The sequence below is a fragment of the Sorex fumeus genome, unplaced genomic scaffold, assembly GCF_029834395.1.
Source record: "Sorex fumeus unplaced genomic scaffold, SorFum_2.1 ptg000261l, whole genome shotgun sequence".
NCBI classification, from domain to species: domain Eukaryota; kingdom Metazoa; phylum Chordata; class Mammalia; order Eulipotyphla; family Soricidae; genus Sorex; species Sorex fumeus.
The window spans coordinates 50,756-67,152 of NW_026606318.1; the positions used below are offsets into that span (position 1 = coordinate 50,756).

Sequence of the window (16,397 nt, forward strand, 5' to 3'; positions counted from 1 at the left end):
AAGTTACTACTTCAGGAGGATAGGAAAGTGGATATTTCTTTTTCCCATTTTGGTTATTTGCTCAGGTTCCAGCTGCAATAGACTTTCTCTGACTGCTCAGCCATGCAGTCTGATCAATACTGGTCAGTACTGATGCACACAGGGAAAGCAGGGTGATGCTGAGATCCATCCCTGATTCCTGTGATCTTCCAGTAAGTTTCGACTCGGTGAGACTTCAGTCTTAAGTGACACCTCCTTACTAATCCTCCTGAAAGTTCACGATCAGTGACATTCACCAGCATGATCTTTAAAAGCAACCCACACATAGCAGAACACTTTCCATTTAGATGAGGCATTTTGTTCAGTTGTGCTTTGGGGCTACGCCTGGCAGTGCTTGAGGATTTACTCCTGGCTCTGCTCAGAGATCACCTCTGTGGTGCTGAGGGAACCCTGTGTGGTACCAGTAACATCTCCATTGTGAGACTTGTTACTGTTTTTGGCATATGGGATGCCCCTTCTTGTCCTCCCTGGTGGCCACACCAAGAGTTAATGGCACTCATCCATATTTTGCCTTGCTCCTTTAGAATCCAACGAGGGTTTGCCCAATGCCAGACCTTGCCCCTTGCCCCGTGCACTAAATCTCCAGCCCCAAATTAGACTAGGATTTTTAAGAGATCAATAGTAGGTACAAAACGCCTTTGCTCCATTGCCACCTGGTGGAAAAAAGAGGAACAGTTACCACACACACACACACACACACACACACACACACACACACACACACACACGAATGCAAACCAAACCCATGTTGTGGTTAAATAAGAAAACACTTTTCATACTTTGTTTTGGAAGAATTTCCTTTATTCTGGGATCACTGAGTAGTCCAAACTTTAGTTTCTTTAGAGATTTCCTGCAACTTAATTCTCCAGCCTATAGATCTGAAATAGTGTTTTTTTTTTATCTCTGGTTCAGATGCCTTCTTATTTTTAATCTAATAATACCTGAATTTCTAATTATCGTATCCAATCCATATGCAATCTGCATTTATCCACACTTCCGGCCTTCCAGTGTAACATTCAACAGCTCATCTTCCAGAAGAGAAACAGCCCAGCCCCACAGCTAATCTCGAAAAGTACATGATGCCACTGAATCTCTCCCAGGTAGACCGGTCCCGGCGGATGCCTCTAGGGCCTCCTCAGGATGGGGGCAGTTTCCCCTTTCTGTCTGAAGGCTCAGCAGCCCGCACCCACACCTGACACGCTCCAGCACAGAACAAGCCCCGCTCTACAGCTGAGCCTCATCAAGTGGCCATGCCACCAAATGCTTCCAGTTCCCTAGCTCCTGACGTGGGCAGTCGCAGGACACCTCCAAAATTCATGGTACTGACAGCTTAGTAGGAACACTGCAAATTTGATGGCTAAGTTGCACAGGAGACCAGCCAACTTAGTGAGATCAATAACACAGAAGGCTCAACTAGAACTGACCAGCACAGTAGGTCCTCAGACAATGACTTTAGGAGCGTTATTATATGAGATATAGCGATGATGACAAATCAACTTTTATTGATCTATCTTTTAACAGTTCCATTTGTCTTTTGTGTTATGACAAGCAAAATGAAGTACATTTCTTTGTGCCTGCTGAGGGGGGCAGGTTGGGGTCGGGGGTGGGAAACTGGAGACACTGGTGGAGAGAAGGACACACTAGTGGTGGGACTGGTGTTGGAACACTGAATGCCTCAAACAACGGTATTATGAACTGTGTCAATTGTGGTGTTATGATAAAAAGAAAAATTCAAATGCTGACTTTTGTCTTTGTATTTGCTGATTTCTATGGTAAGTTTTTTTTTTAACTTTATATACACTCAGGAGGATAATACTTTTAATTTAAAAGACTTCAAAAATATAACATATTGTCACTACAAATAGGCAGTGGGAATTATCATTAGCTACACCTTTCAAGCATCAGATGAAATAGTATAAAACATACAGTATATCTTACCGAAAGTCGATAAAATAGGCTAGACATTTTTTGGTTTTCTTTGTGGGTTTTTTGGCCATTAAGAAAAATGCCAACACAAAAAAAGGAAAAAAATTGAAGAAAAAAAAAAACTATAGTAACTAAACTATTAATCTCCCAATTTGTAATACTGAGCTTCTTTATTCATTCACCAACTAGAAATAAAAATGAATATACATAACAGTAAAAGTATTCTTGAAAGTGCCAGCTACAGTTGAATCAAGAAGTCTGTTTGAAATGGTATTCCAGGGGTTGGAGAGAGAGCACAGAGGGTAGGCCATTTGCCTTGTATGTGGCTGACCCGGATTCAATCCCCAGCATCCCAAATCATCCCCCGAGCACTGCTAGGAGAGACTCCTGAGTGCAGAGCCAGGAGTAACCCCTGAGCATCGCCAACGTGGCACAAAAACCAAAAAAAAAAAAAAAAAAAAAAGAAAGAAACGGTATTCCAGTAGTGTTTTATTGTGGCTCTGGGCCACCTGAGTTTTATAACCTGCCGTAATAGCTTCTGAACCGTTTCCAGGTCGACACTATCAGAAGAAAGACAGAAAGCCAAAGGCACTCCTTTAAGAGGCTCCCCGGTCTAAGGCTTTGAGGTGGCCCTAGCTCGAGTGAGCTTTAATCTTCCCATTGAGATGCTCCTGGAGGTTTATACACACACACTGCACTGCTGGCTTAGCTTCTGGTCCTTTCTTTAAGTCTACAATAAAGACATTCATGCCTGTGTTGGGACTAACGGACATGAGTTCGGATTCCGTCACAGTGCCTGGTAAGGAACACTGAAGTTCGGAGATAAAGTAATTAAACAGACTTCTCATGTAAGCACCGTGACTCACCACTAAGACACTGGCCACCAGGCCCAGAGCATGGCTGTCTGAGTTAGGCGCGGAGGCCCGGTTTTTCCCAAAAGGGAATATCTCCACCAAAGACGTTTCCAGATAGTTTCTTTGGCCTTCTTGGGAGACCTGTCCCTTTGGGTCTACTTCTTCCTGGATCTGTTGGCAGAGAAATTCAAAGAATTCTTTCCCGCGTGATTTCACCTAAAGGAAAGAAACGAAAAGTGAGATCAAATGGCTTCAATGACCACCTTTGAAACATAAACACAAAAGAAAACTGATTGGAATTTTTTTTTTCTTTATTGTTTGTGGATCACACCCAGTAGTGCTCAGGGCTGACTCCTGGCTCTGTGTTCAGGGATCACACCCAGTAATGCTCAGGGGACCAGATAGGATGGCAGGGTTCAAACCCAGGTTGGCCACATGCAAGGCAAGCTCCCTGCCCACTATACTATCACTCCACTCCAGCCCCTGTGTTTATTTTTTCTTTTTCTACTGTGGCAACCTAAGTTCCATCTCTACTTCTGTTCATCTGGCCTACAGTATATCAGACTCAAATGTCTGAGTGCCTGTGCGCCCCTTCCCCGACCCCCTCACCCCCATTTGTGGGACTCTGAAGGTACACTGGGGACAAAGGTAATACTCAGTTCCTAATTCCTGACTGCAAAGCACGAATAATATCTGTCACTGTCACAGTCCTCCCGTTGTTCATCGATTTTCTCGAGCGGGCCCAGTAACATCTCCATTGTGACACTAGTTGCTGTGTTTGGCATATCAAATATGTCACGGGTAGCTTGCTGTGCGGGCGAGATACTCTCGGTAGCTTGCCGGGCTCTCCGAGAGGGGCGGAGGAATTGAACTCAGGTAAGCTATGTTGGCTGCATGCAAGGCAAACACCCTACCTGCTGTGCTATCACTCCAGCCCACAAATAATACAGCTATAGAGATTGAAACAGATGCTCATGAAAATAGTTAGGTTAGGCAGAAGAGAACATAAGGCCCATCGGTGCAATTAGAACCAATCTTGCAGGTAAATCATGAAACTGTGAGGAAGAGGTAAATGACCCATAAGGAACCCCAAAGGCAAGGGCTGGAGCGATAGCACAGTGGGTAGGGCATTTGCCTTGCACACGGCCAACCCGGGTTCGATTCCCAGCATCCTATATGGTTCCCTGAGCACCACCAAGAGTAATTCCTGAGTGCATGAGCCAGGAGTAACCTAACCCCTGAGCATCGTCAGGTGTGACCCAAAATGGAAGAAAAAAAAAAAAGAACACCAAAGGCAGAGCCCATGAGAGAAACACAGGTGATGGATAGGGGTCCCTAAGCATCAGAGGGCGCAGAGCCTGGTGGAGTCCTCACAGTGCCTCTTCACTTTGTTTTCTTTTTGCCCTTTGGGTCACCTGGCAGTATCCAGGAGTTACACCCAGCTCTGAGCTCAGCGATCATGCCTGATGGTGCTCAGGGGACCATGCAGAACTGAGGCTGGAAACCAGGACACCGCCCCACCCCACCCCCGGTCCTACGCAGAGCACACACTCAGTCCTTTGGGCTAACTTTCCGGCCCCCCGCCCTCATTTTCTTGTGCCACCCCCAGCGATGCTCTCGGCTTACTCCTGGCTCTGTGCTCAAGGACCGTATCGCGGTGGCAGGGATGGAACACAGGTCGACCGCATGCAGGGCAAGTGCCCTGACTCACCGAACTACCTCTCTGATTGCGTTCATCTCCCTTTCTTTCTTTATTTGGATGAGGCGAGAGACTTTTTGCTGAAATTCATTTAGAAAGAGATAAGTGGAAAAGCAAATGAGAAGTACGTGTTCAAGAGCGAGGGTGAGCTTCTCCAGAGTGGAAAAGAGCAAAGGAACAGAGACCAGCAAAGAAGATTCATGTTCCAGGGAGAACACAGGCTGGGAGAGCGAGCCTTCGCCCCCCCCACCCCCACCCCCTTTCTTCTTCCGGTTTTTATAGCCCATGCCCGGAAGTACAATCCATAAACACATACTCCTGGCTCTGTGCTCAGCGGTTACTCTTGGCACTGCTGAGGGGATCATATGCAGTGCTGAGATTTGAGCCGGGATGAGCCGAGCGTGGGCCAACTTGCCGAATCCCTCTCTGTCCTGCCTCTCCCCTTTCTGCCCAGACCATCCTCGGACCACACCATGGCTGCTCGACCCACGTCCCCTACCCCAGCCACTGCTTCCCACCACAGGGGCCTTGAACAGTCCCATCTAGTAATGCACCACTCAGGGCTGGAATGATAGCACAGAGGGGAGGGTGTGTGCCTTGCATGCGGCTGACCCAGGTTCGATTCACAGCATCCCACGGGGTCCCCCGAGCACCGCCAGGAGTAACCCCTGAGCATCACCGGGTGTGACCCAAGAAAGAAAAAAATAAATTAATTAATAAATAATAATAATAATGCACCACTTTCAATGTGTTGGGGGGGCAGGACATAGTAACAGTACAGCGGTTAAGATGTTTGTCTCAAAATGTTCTACATCATTAATCATCAGGGAGATGCAGATCAAAACCACAATGAGGTATCACTTCACACCATAGAGACTGGCCCATATCCACAAGAACAAAAGCAACCGGTGCTGGCGCGGATGTGGTGAGAAAGGGACACTCCTTCGCTGTTGGTGGGAATGCCGACTAGTTCAGCCGTTTTGGAAAACAGTATGGATGATTCTCAAAAAATTAGAAATTGAGCTCCCATTTGACCCAGCAATACCACTCCTGGGAATATATCCCAGAGAGGCAAAAAATGTATAGTCGAAGTGACACCTGCAATTGTCTGTTTATTGCAGCACTCTTTACAATAGCCAGAATCTGGAAAAAAAAACCTGAGTGCCCGAGAACAGATGACTGGTTAAAGAACTTTGGTACATTTACACAATGGAGTACTATGTAGCTGTTAGAAAAGATGAAATCATGAAATTTACATACAAGTGGTACTACATGGAAAGTATCATGCTAAGCGAAATGAGTCAGAAAGGGAGGGACAGACATAGAAAGATTGCATTCATCTGGGGAACATAAAGTAACAAAATAGGAAACTAACACCCCAGAATGGCAGAGATTAGTACCAGGAATTTTACTCAATGACCTGGAGGCCAACCACACATGTTAGGGGAAAAGGGAGCTCAGAAAGAGAAGGGAACACCAAATAAAGGGTGTTGGGAGGATCCTCCCAGGATGGGAGAAGCTTGCTGAAAGTAGACTATAGACCGAACATGATTGCCACTCAATGCCTCTTTTGCAAACCACAGCACTCAAAAGGAGAGAGAGGGAAATGCCCTGCCACAGAGGCAGGGTGGGATGGGGGGATGGGGGGGTGGGAGGGATACTGGGATCCGTGGTGGTGGGAAATGGGCACTGGTGGAGGGTGTCTGATCATTGTATAATTGAAACCCAAGCACAAAAATGTGTAAGCCTGCAACTGTACCTCATGATGTCTCACTATTAAAAAAAAATAAATTAAAAAAAAAAAAGATGTTTGTCTCATACACAGCTGACCCAAGGTCGATCACTGTCACCTGTTATGGCCCCCACCACCTGAGCACAGAGCCAGATATAAGCCTGAGCACCACCATGTGTGCCACTCCCCACCCCCAATGAATAAAGGAATAAATAAGTTAATCTGTTCTCTGTGATGGCTGCCAACTTAACCTTAGGTGACGAGACAGGAGAACTTCAAAAGTGGGGAGGAAAAACAAATCACATTACACAGCTGTTTTACAAACCCAAAACCTTCCAACTACCTGGCGGCTGTCACACAGAAACCGAGCTAACACAAGAAAATCAGGGGCTGGAGCAATAGTACAGCGGATAGAGCATTTGCCTTGCATGCAGCCGACTGGGATTCGATTCCCAGCATCCCATAGGGTCCCCCGAGCACCGCCAGGAGTGATTCCTGAGTGCACGAGCCAGGAGTAACCCCTGAGTATCGCCGATGTGACCCAAAAAGAGGAAAAAAAAAAAGAAAAGAAATCAGATGTCAGTTTCACCATCCCTGGCAAGTTCATCGACCTGTGTAGCCCCCCCTCCACTATCCCCCACCCCCCAGACATACCTGGTCCAGCGTCTCTCCACCAGGCGGTGTGAACATCGGACACTCTTCCCCCATGGCCTTGGCCATCGCCCTGAGGTCGCTGAGTGGCTTGCCTTCTGCAACTCCGTATTTCTACAAGGATCCAACAGACAAAGGCACCTCCAGTGAATTCGCAGCATCACCATCGAGTGCCACGTTGAAGGCAAATACGGAACACGGCTGTCCGGGAAGGAATAGGACTTCCTCTCGCTGACCAGGTAAGGCGATGGGGATCTGCCGGGTCCCAGGGCGGCCCGACTCCCCCCGGGAAACAGAGGTGGTCCCCCAGAGCCAGCTGCATTATCATGAATCACCCACTCCGGCTAATCCCAGCAGTGGCAGGGTTTGACTGGATAGAGACAGGGGTTGGCAGAGACGCCAGGGCTGGAGGGGCCTGGGCAAGGCTTCAAGTGAGCCGCAAAACTCTCATTTGATCCCAACAGCAGCACTTCAAGGCAGGTGTGACCCCCCCCCCCCACACACACACACACGGACAAACAGTCACGCCAATGTTCACAGGGATTAGAATCCAGTTATTGTCTCAGGGTCCGTTTTAATTTGAATGAGCAAAGTTAAAATTTAAAGTCAGATCTACGGGTTTTAAAGCTAAATAATCATTTCAGAGACTGAATCTCAGGAAAAAACTCCCAGGTCACACAGACACACACACACAGAGACACACACAGACACATGCAGACACACATACACACAAATAACACAATAACAACATGACACAATCCAAAGGAAACGGGGGAAAGATTACCTGAGGGAAAATCTATAATATGAAACTCAAGTTGGCACTTTTCATGAGTTAATGAATTGAACGAACAACAGAGTATTAACATGAGCAATATATAAACACAGTATTAACATGAAGAATTTTTGTTATGTCTCATTTTTTATTTGGGGAACACACCCAGCAATGCTCAGAGCTTACTCCTGGTTTAGTACTCAAGGATCACTCCAAACACGAAGAACCATAGGGGGTGCTGGGATTCAAACCTAGGATGGGCAAGGCATGCCCCCTACCTACTGTACTGTCTCTCCAGCCCCAAATGTGAGAAAAAAACCGTTTTGCTTGATCATTAAAGTGTAAAATGGGAGAGTTTTTCTGGAAGGAAATTTAGCAATATATAAGACTCCAAAAAAATATACTGCGAGTAGGCAAGATAGCATAAGGGTTAAGACATTTGCCTAACATGCGGCCAACAGGCCAACACCAGTGTGATCCCGGACAACACACTGCCCTGCCAGGAAAAAAAAAATCTCTGAGCACAGAGTCAGGAGTAAAGCCCTGAGCACTGCTGGGTGTGGCCCAATGCCCCACCTTCCCCAACCCAAATAAAAATAAAATAAAAATGGGTTTTTAAAAAATGTATGCTCAGAAAGTCCATTTCTAAGAAATAAGGTAGTTAGGTATACAAAGAATTAACTCTGCTTGGGGCTGGAGCAATAGCATAGTGAGTAGAGCATTTGCTTCCCACGCGGCCAACCCGGGTTCGATTCCCATTATTCCATAGGGTCCCTCGAGCACCGCCAGGAGTAACCCCCATGCATTGCCGGGTGTGACCCAAAAAGAAAAAAAAAAAAAGAATTAACTCTGCTCTTTTGGGGGGAGGAGGGTGGCGGTTTGGCACCTGGCAGTGCTCAGGGGCTACTCCCGGTTCAGTGCTCAGGAGTCCCCTCTGGAGATGCTGGGGGAACCATGTGTTGGAGGAGCCTGGACCAGCAGCCAACGAGGCAGGCACCTTCAGCCCCGGACTATCTAGCTCTTAATAGTCCTTTCACTGAACTGGGGGGTGAGGGCCCCGTGACAGTGCTCAGGAATGGGACCACAGGTGGTATCAGGGACATGAGTCAGTCGCATGTAAGGCACACGCTGATGTCCCGTGCCATCTTCCTGCCCCCAAGAAATTAGCTCTAAAGGCATTCATCGGTTTGTTTAAACATTTTTTTTTGAGGGGGTGTGGGGAGGGCTATACCCAGCAGTACTCAGGGATCACTCCCGGCAGGCTCGGGGCGGAGGGACCATATGGGGTGTCGGGGATCAAACCCAGGTCAGCATCACACAAGGAAAGCACCTTACCTTCATTCCTGTCTACTCTCCTTCCAGTCCCTAAAGGTGTTCAACCATCAGTAGAAAATGTGGCCATAACTCTGATGCCAGGCTTAGCTCGTGGTTAAGAGAAATTACGCAACCATACAAGTGTGCGATTACTGGCAATAATGGGCGTAAACTGGCTGCAAAATCATCACAGCGGGGAGGGCATTTGTTTGCCTTGCACGTGGCTGGTCCACGTTCTCTCCCCAGCATCCCATGGAGTAATTCCTGCATGCAGAGCCCAGGAATAAGCCCTTGAGAACCACCAGATATGGAACCCAAACAAAACAAATTTAAAAAAATAATACATGTGGGATTACATTTAGAAAAATACAAGTAAGGGGGAGAAAGGGAGGGAGGGAGGGATGAACAGACAGATAAAAGAACTCAGTCACAGCAGGAGCACATATACTACAATGTTGACAAGTGACTGCATGGGAGACATTTTATTCTCTCTGGAATAACTGTTTTTATTCTCATTCCCCAACAATAACGGGTTACATGCATCCCTATTTCAGAAGAGAAATCATTCTTTCTGATTTGCACTGACAATTCTGAAGGATTTTAACACCACTGTCTGACAGAAATTGCAAGTAGGTAAATATTAATTTTGAGAACGGGGGGGTGGTGGTGGTGGAAGGAAGTGGTTTTGCGTGTAGGTGTGCAAGGCAAGTGCCCACGAGCTATTTCCACGACCCCTAAAATAGTATTTTTTCCTGCTAGCCATAAATGCACATCTTGTGCCTTCTTCCAATCCTCGAGTTCAAATTCTCACATCTGGAAACCAAACATGGCATGACCTTTTATTCCAAAGAGGAACATTCAGGCCACCCCACTCGCTTGGAAAGGCTGTAGGTAAAAGGGTCAGAGCAGGGAAGGAGAGAAGGGAAGGGGTGACCCACAGCGCCCCCGCCTGACCGAGAGGGAGCATGGCAGAGACACCAGTCTCAAAAGGGAGAATGAAAAGGTGCCACCGTTGAGGGACTAGTGAGACACAGCACCCACAGCACAAAAGTCTAACCGCAATGAGGGAGACCACGGACGGCCCCAGCCTGAACACAACACAGTGGTTGATCAGGGTGGCTTCCCGGCGGAGGGATGCACAGCTCCCAGGAGGGCAGGGCGAAGAAGACCTGAGAGCCAGCTCTAGGGAAATACACCGGACTTTTCCAGCAGCCTCTGTGGCCCTGAGCGCGACTGATCTCTGTGGGCCTGGGGGTTTGTCCCTGCAATCTGAGTGCCTAAGGATGGAGATTTTTTCAACTCTGTACAAAATAGGACTGTTGAGGAGCCTCCGGCCACAGTGCTGCACACGTGCTAAAGCTTGCTAACTTTTTTTTTTCTTTTTCTGAGTATCATGTTAAGTGAAATGAGTCAGAAAGAGAGGGACAGACACAGAAAGACTGCACTCATCTGTGGAATATAAAGTAACAGAATGGGAGACTAACACCCAAGGATTGTAGAGATAAGGACCAGGAGGATTGCTCCACGGCTTGGAAGCCGGCCTCACTTGCTGGGGGAAAAGGCAGCTCAGACAGAGAAGGGACCACCAAGTAAAGGGTGTTTGGAGGACCCGCTCGGGTTGGGAGACGCATGCCGAAAGTAGACCGATAGATCGAACATGATGGCCACTCAATGCCTCTATTGCAAACTACAACCCAAAAGGAAAGAGAGAACAAAAGGGAATGCCCTGCCACAGAGGTGGGGTGGGGTGGCGGGGGTTGGGGTGGGGATGGTGGAAGGGATACTGGGATCATTGGCAGTGGAGAATGGGCACTGGTGGGGGATGGGTACCCGATCATTGTATAACTGAAACGTAAGCATGAAAGTTTGTAAGTATGTAACTGTACCTCATGGTGACTCACTAAAAAATAAATAAATAAAATACACAGGAAAAAAAAATTTTTTTTCCTGGACAATCCGGGGATTGAACCCAGGTTCTCATGCATGCAAGCTATGAGATTTACCACCAAGCCACATCCCCTGTCATATATATATATATGCATATATATACTTTATATATATATTTTATATATTAACACAATAGACATATATTTTATAAATCTATACATAGCACAGCGGGTAGGATGCGGCTTGCACGCGACCCACCGGGCTGAGCCGGGTTCAATCGCCCGCCCCTCTCAGAGAGCCCAGCAAGCTACCGAGAGTATCTCGACCACATAGCAAAGCCTGGCAAGCTCCCCGTGACGTATTCGATATGCCAAACACAGTAATAAGTCTCACAATGGAGATGTTACTGGGCCCGCTCGAGCAAATCGATCAACAACGGGAGGACAGTGCTATACATACATATAAATATATAAAATATATGTCTAATACATTAATATATAAATTATACATATATGTAAAGCATAATCTGTATGTCTATATATGGCTGGCATTAAGAATGAAGCGGGAGGGGCTGGAGCGATAGCACAGCGGGTAGGGCGTTTACCTTGCACGCAGTCAACATGACCGACACAGCTTCAATTCCCAGCACCCCATATGGTCCCCTGAGCACCGCCAGGAGCAATTCCTGAGTGCATGAGCCAGGAGTAACCCCTGAGCATCGCCAGGGTGTGACCCAAAAAGCAAAAAAAAAAAAAAAAAGAATGAAGCGGGAGGAGCAAGCAGATGGTCATCAGAACACATGACCTCCTAACAGCAGGTTGGAGCTTGAATAACCTTTGCTCATCAAAGGAAGCAGAGAATGGTTTTATTACAGGGATGAGGCAACCAGATTTCTCCGAAGATTACTCTGGCTGCTGACAGAAAATGCGAACAGGGAAAGAGACGACATGGAGCTGCAGGAAGCTGAGCTGGAGAAACTGCATGTTGGGTGGGGCTCTTGCTCAGGGCCCAGCCGGGTTCAGTCCCCCGCAGACCGCCAGCAGTGACCCCTGAGCACAGAGCCAGGAGGCAGCCCTGAGCACAGCCAGGTGTGGCCCCCAAGACAGAGACAAAACCAACAAACACAAAGAACTGCGAGAGGTCTTTGGTAGCTGTTGGAAGCGCCACACGTGTGCTGATGCTTGCTGATTTTTTTTTTCTGGACACTGTTGGAATCAAATCTAGACTCTCATGCATATGCGTGCGCATGCGTGTATGCATGTGTGTATATGTGTGTGTGTGTGTGTGTGTGTCAGAGGATGTGGCTCAGTGGTCTCATGGCACATATATACACACACACACACACAATGCTTTTGTGTGTAATATATACATATATGTGTAATATGCATACATATATATGAATATAAGTGGTTGGCATTAAGCACAAAAGGAGAGAGACTTTAGGGTCTCCAGAAAAATGAAAGATTCCAGAACTATCTGGAGGCAGAAGTGACAATGGGGTACACAGAGTGAGGGACAGTGGAGATTCGCAAATGATTTGAGGGGAGATAGAGAGAGAGAGAGAGAGAGACAGACGGAGAGTGCTCAAAGGGCTACAGCACTGCTTGTATGGAAAAGCCCAGGTTCGATCCCCGGGACAACATTGAGCTGGGAGGCACCCCCTCTACCTCCCCTCTACCCCCAGCACTAACAGACGTGCACCCCCGGCTCCAGAAATGAAGGAATGAATGGGCTTGAGCACCGGGGACAGCGCGAGCCAGGTAGAGAAAAGGGCAGGTGTCCCCTTCCGAGCTGGAAGCAGCCAGGGGCACAGGAATAGAAACCGAGAGAGGGGTCTGGCAGGGCGCTGGGCAGCTCAGGTGGGAGACGGATACATTACAAACCCCGGCGAGTGAAACCCAAGGAGAGGATGAAACGCCTCAGAGAGCTCAGGGCCCTGCAGGGCTGTGCTGAGCTCCGAGGCTGTATCTCAGCAGCCCTGGAGAACGGGTTCCCGGGCTAAAGAACGTGTCTGGGGCCGGAAGGAAGGTATGGCAGGGAGAGGATCTGCTTTGCATGCGTTTGATCCCCAGCATCCCATCGGCCCTCCAGGAGTGATCCCTGAGCAGAGGCAAGAGGAAACTCCCAACACTGCCAGGGGAGACCTACAGACCAAAAAAAAAAAAAAGACAAAAGACTGAGTCTTTCCCCCAAAAGCACTGGCATCTGAGCTGCGCTAACAAGCTGTTGGTGACCTTGGTGTCAGCTATGGAAAGCCATTCAATCTCCACGCTTTTGGCCGGGTGGGGACAGTAACCAGCTTTTTGCTCTTGCTGCAGAGAATAAAAATAGTGCTCTCGCAGGGGAGCTGGCTGAAAGCGCTGTCTGGCTTTTGCTGAATCACCACTTCTGGAAGATTCGGTTCTGATTCATAAAATGGGCTTGAAGCCTATTCGTGTGTCTTTCTATGTGTGTGGTTCTAGGGCCACACCCAGCGGTGCTCAGGGGGCTGACTCCTGCTTTTTGTTTGTTTTGTTTTGTTTGTTTGTTTGCTTTTTGGCTCACACCCAGGATGCACAGGGAATACTCCTGGCTCGTGTACTCAGGAATAACTCCTGGGCTGACTCCTGCTTTTTTTTTTGTTTGTTTGTTTGGTTTATCTGCTTTTTGGCTCACACCCAGCTATGCACAGGGATTACTCCTGGCTCATGCACTCCTGGCTGAGCTTGGGGGGAACCATATAGGATGCTGAGAATCGGAACATGGGTCAGCCGCCTACAAGGCAAACTCCCTACCCACTGTGCTATCTCTCCAGCCCCAGAGCTGACCCCTGACTCTGCACTCAGGGATCACTCCTGGCGGGGCTCAGGGGACCATGGATGGTTCCGGGGATAAAACCCAGGTCGGCCACAAGCTGGGCAAGCGCCCTGCCCGCTGTGCTATGGCTCCAGCCCCTCTCTTGATGCTTCCCATCAGAATGTGGGACTGAGAGGCTGATCAGAGAACTTTTCACTTGGACTCAAAACTCTTCCTTCACTGTGCTAAGTTCTCACAAGTATACTTTGTTTCCACAGTGGGAGAGTCCTACCGGAGCCAACTCTATGAGGTCAGAGACAGAGCATGCGGGATCTTGTCCATCCTGATGGAGAGTCTTAACACTGTGTTTGTGGGATCCACCTGCCAAGCATTTAACGTCTGGCGAGGGGACAAACTGAAGGGATTCACTGACCAACTTCCGGGAAAGAATAAAAAGGCAGCTCGTTAGGGCAGGGGAGTGACACGACTTACCCGTTCTCGAAGCCTGGCATCGTACTGCACTGTCATATTTTGGCAAAATCTGCTCTTCTCCAAAATCCCAAGTACTGTCTGATTTAAAAAAAAAAAAAAAGGTCACTTTCTTCTCTCATCAAAACAACGGCCCTGGCTCAAACCTAGAAATCACATTGAGCTGTCGGAGTGAATAAAATCCAGAATGACAAATTATTTCCCTTAGTTTTTGGTGCTACTCAATTTGTCTCTCCACGCTGGGTTCTGATGTTAATCTCCTAACCCAGAGGTTCTCAGACCCTCAGGCCTACTCCCCACCTTTCCATTTAAAAAATAAATAAATATATGTGTGTGTATATATATTGTGTGTGTGCGAATATATATATGTGTGTATATATATATATATATATATATATTACTCCAGCACATATATATATATGGGGCTGGAGCGATAGCACTGCAGGTAGAGCGTTGGCCTTGCACATGGCCAACCCGGGTTCGATTCCTCCGTCCCTCTCCGAGAGCCCGGCAAGCTACAGAGAGTATCCCACCCGCACGGCAGAGCCTGACAAGCTCCGTGGCGTATTCGATATGCCAAAAACAGTAACAAGTCTCACAATGGAGACGTTACTGGGCCCGCGAGACTTGCTCTTACCCAGGAGTCAGGAGTCGTGGGGCAGCCGGGGGTGGGGGGGGGGGTGGGGGGTAGGGCAGCGTTCTAATTTCAGAACTAGAGAAATGATTTTTTTATTTTTTGCTTTTTGGGTCACACCCGGCGATACACAGGGTTCACTCCTGGCTCTGCACTCAGGAATTACTCCCGGCTGTGCTCGGGGGACCCTATGGGATGCTGGGAATCGAACCCGGGTTGGCTGTGTGCAAGGCCAACGCCCTACCCGCTTTGCTATTGCTCCAGCCCCCAAGAAATGATGTTTAAAGACCCGCTGGCCTTGTTTATTCTCCTTGTCTCCTGGGGCCTTAAAGGAATGCTTAAAGCAATGACAAATCTGCAGACAGTGGAATCTTGATTTGGAGGGCTGCAATTTTCTCTCTTTGGCCCAAATGTTTATGCATTTTAACGTTCCCAAATTCTCAGCTTTGTCTCCTTTACTCCACTGAGACCACCGGGTCCCTGGAGCAATTCCCTGCTGGGAGATGGGCCAGGCTTCGGCTGCAACACCAGGGCCGTCCAAAGGCCCCGTGTCATGCTTTTTCATTTCATTTTTGGGACCCATCCGGGATTCACTTCATGTCAGCACGTCCTGCCCGCTGTCCAACTCATGAAGACTTGTCGCAAGTTCTCTCCCACTATCTCCTCAATCCTAAACTTGCTGGCCCTTCCTGGTTGTCACAAAAATCTTCCACTGAGCTTTCAGGAGTTGATCTGGATCATTTTTGAAAAATCTGGAGTCTTTTCTTTTTTTGAGGGGGGAGGTAGGTTGTGGTTTAAGGAGGTACTCATGGATCACTCCTGTCTCAGTGCTCAAGTATACCAGGAACAAACTCTGGCCTCACCCATACTTAACCTTTGAGCTACTGTTCCTACCAATTTGGGCTCATTTTTTAAAAATTTTTTTAAAAAATAATAATCTATCACTTCAAAATAATAATAATAATAATTAATAATAATCTATTACTTTAAAAATAATCTATTATTTCCATCTTTATTGAAGTAATAGATTATTTAGCACACGATTTACTGATTATAGGTACAGGTACATAATTCAACAATCTTGAATAAATTGATTAAGCATCCAGTCATGATCACAATCTAATTTTAGAATATTTCCATTAAACCACAAGAAACCCCATGTCCATTAGCAGTTACTTCCTATTTTTCCTCAGCCCCAGGTGACCAACCATTAATGGATTTTTTTGTTCTCTATAGATTTGCCTTTTCAGAAAGCAACTGAAATAGCATCACAATGTGAGCTTTTGGGGTGTGAGTGTATGCGGGTGGCGGGGGTGGGGGGGGATTACCCAGGGTCTGGGCTTATTCTTAATCTGTTTTCTGGTGGGTACTTCTTTTTTTTTTCCCCTAGCAGTACTACTAAGGTATCATTTATTTCTTCCTAGTAACATAGCTGGTTTTTTAATTATTTATTTATTTTGCTTTTTTGGGTCACACCCAGCGATGCACAGGGGGTTACTCCTGGCTCTCCTGACAGTGCTTGAGGGACAATAGGGGATGCTGGGAATCGAACACGGGTCAGCCACACGCAAGGCAAACGCCCTACCTGCTGTGCTACTGCTCCAACCCCCCAACAGATTTTTTTA

The 16,397-nt window shown here is 47.5% G+C and overlaps 1 protein-coding gene across 1 annotated transcript in view; it reads right to left on the reverse strand.

Moving 5' to 3' along the window:
- Nucleotides 1–1,544: 1,544 nt before the first annotated feature.
- The window catches only part of TIGAR (TP53 induced glycolysis regulatory phosphatase), a 28,526-nt gene continuing 13,673 nt past the window's right edge, over nucleotides 1,545–16,397 (reverse strand). Inside the window, exons 4-6 of the mRNA XM_056109027.1 lie at nucleotides 14,142–14,219; nucleotides 6,905–7,015; nucleotides 1,545–3,035 (exon numbers count right to left, since the gene is read on the reverse strand). Of these exons, the coding sequence (XP_055965002.1) occupies nucleotides 2,598–3,035; nucleotides 6,905–7,015; nucleotides 14,142–14,219 (627 nt within the window). The 3' untranslated portion in view covers nucleotides 1,545–2,597. The remainder of the gene's footprint in view (nucleotides 3,036–6,904; nucleotides 7,016–14,141; nucleotides 14,220–16,397) is intronic.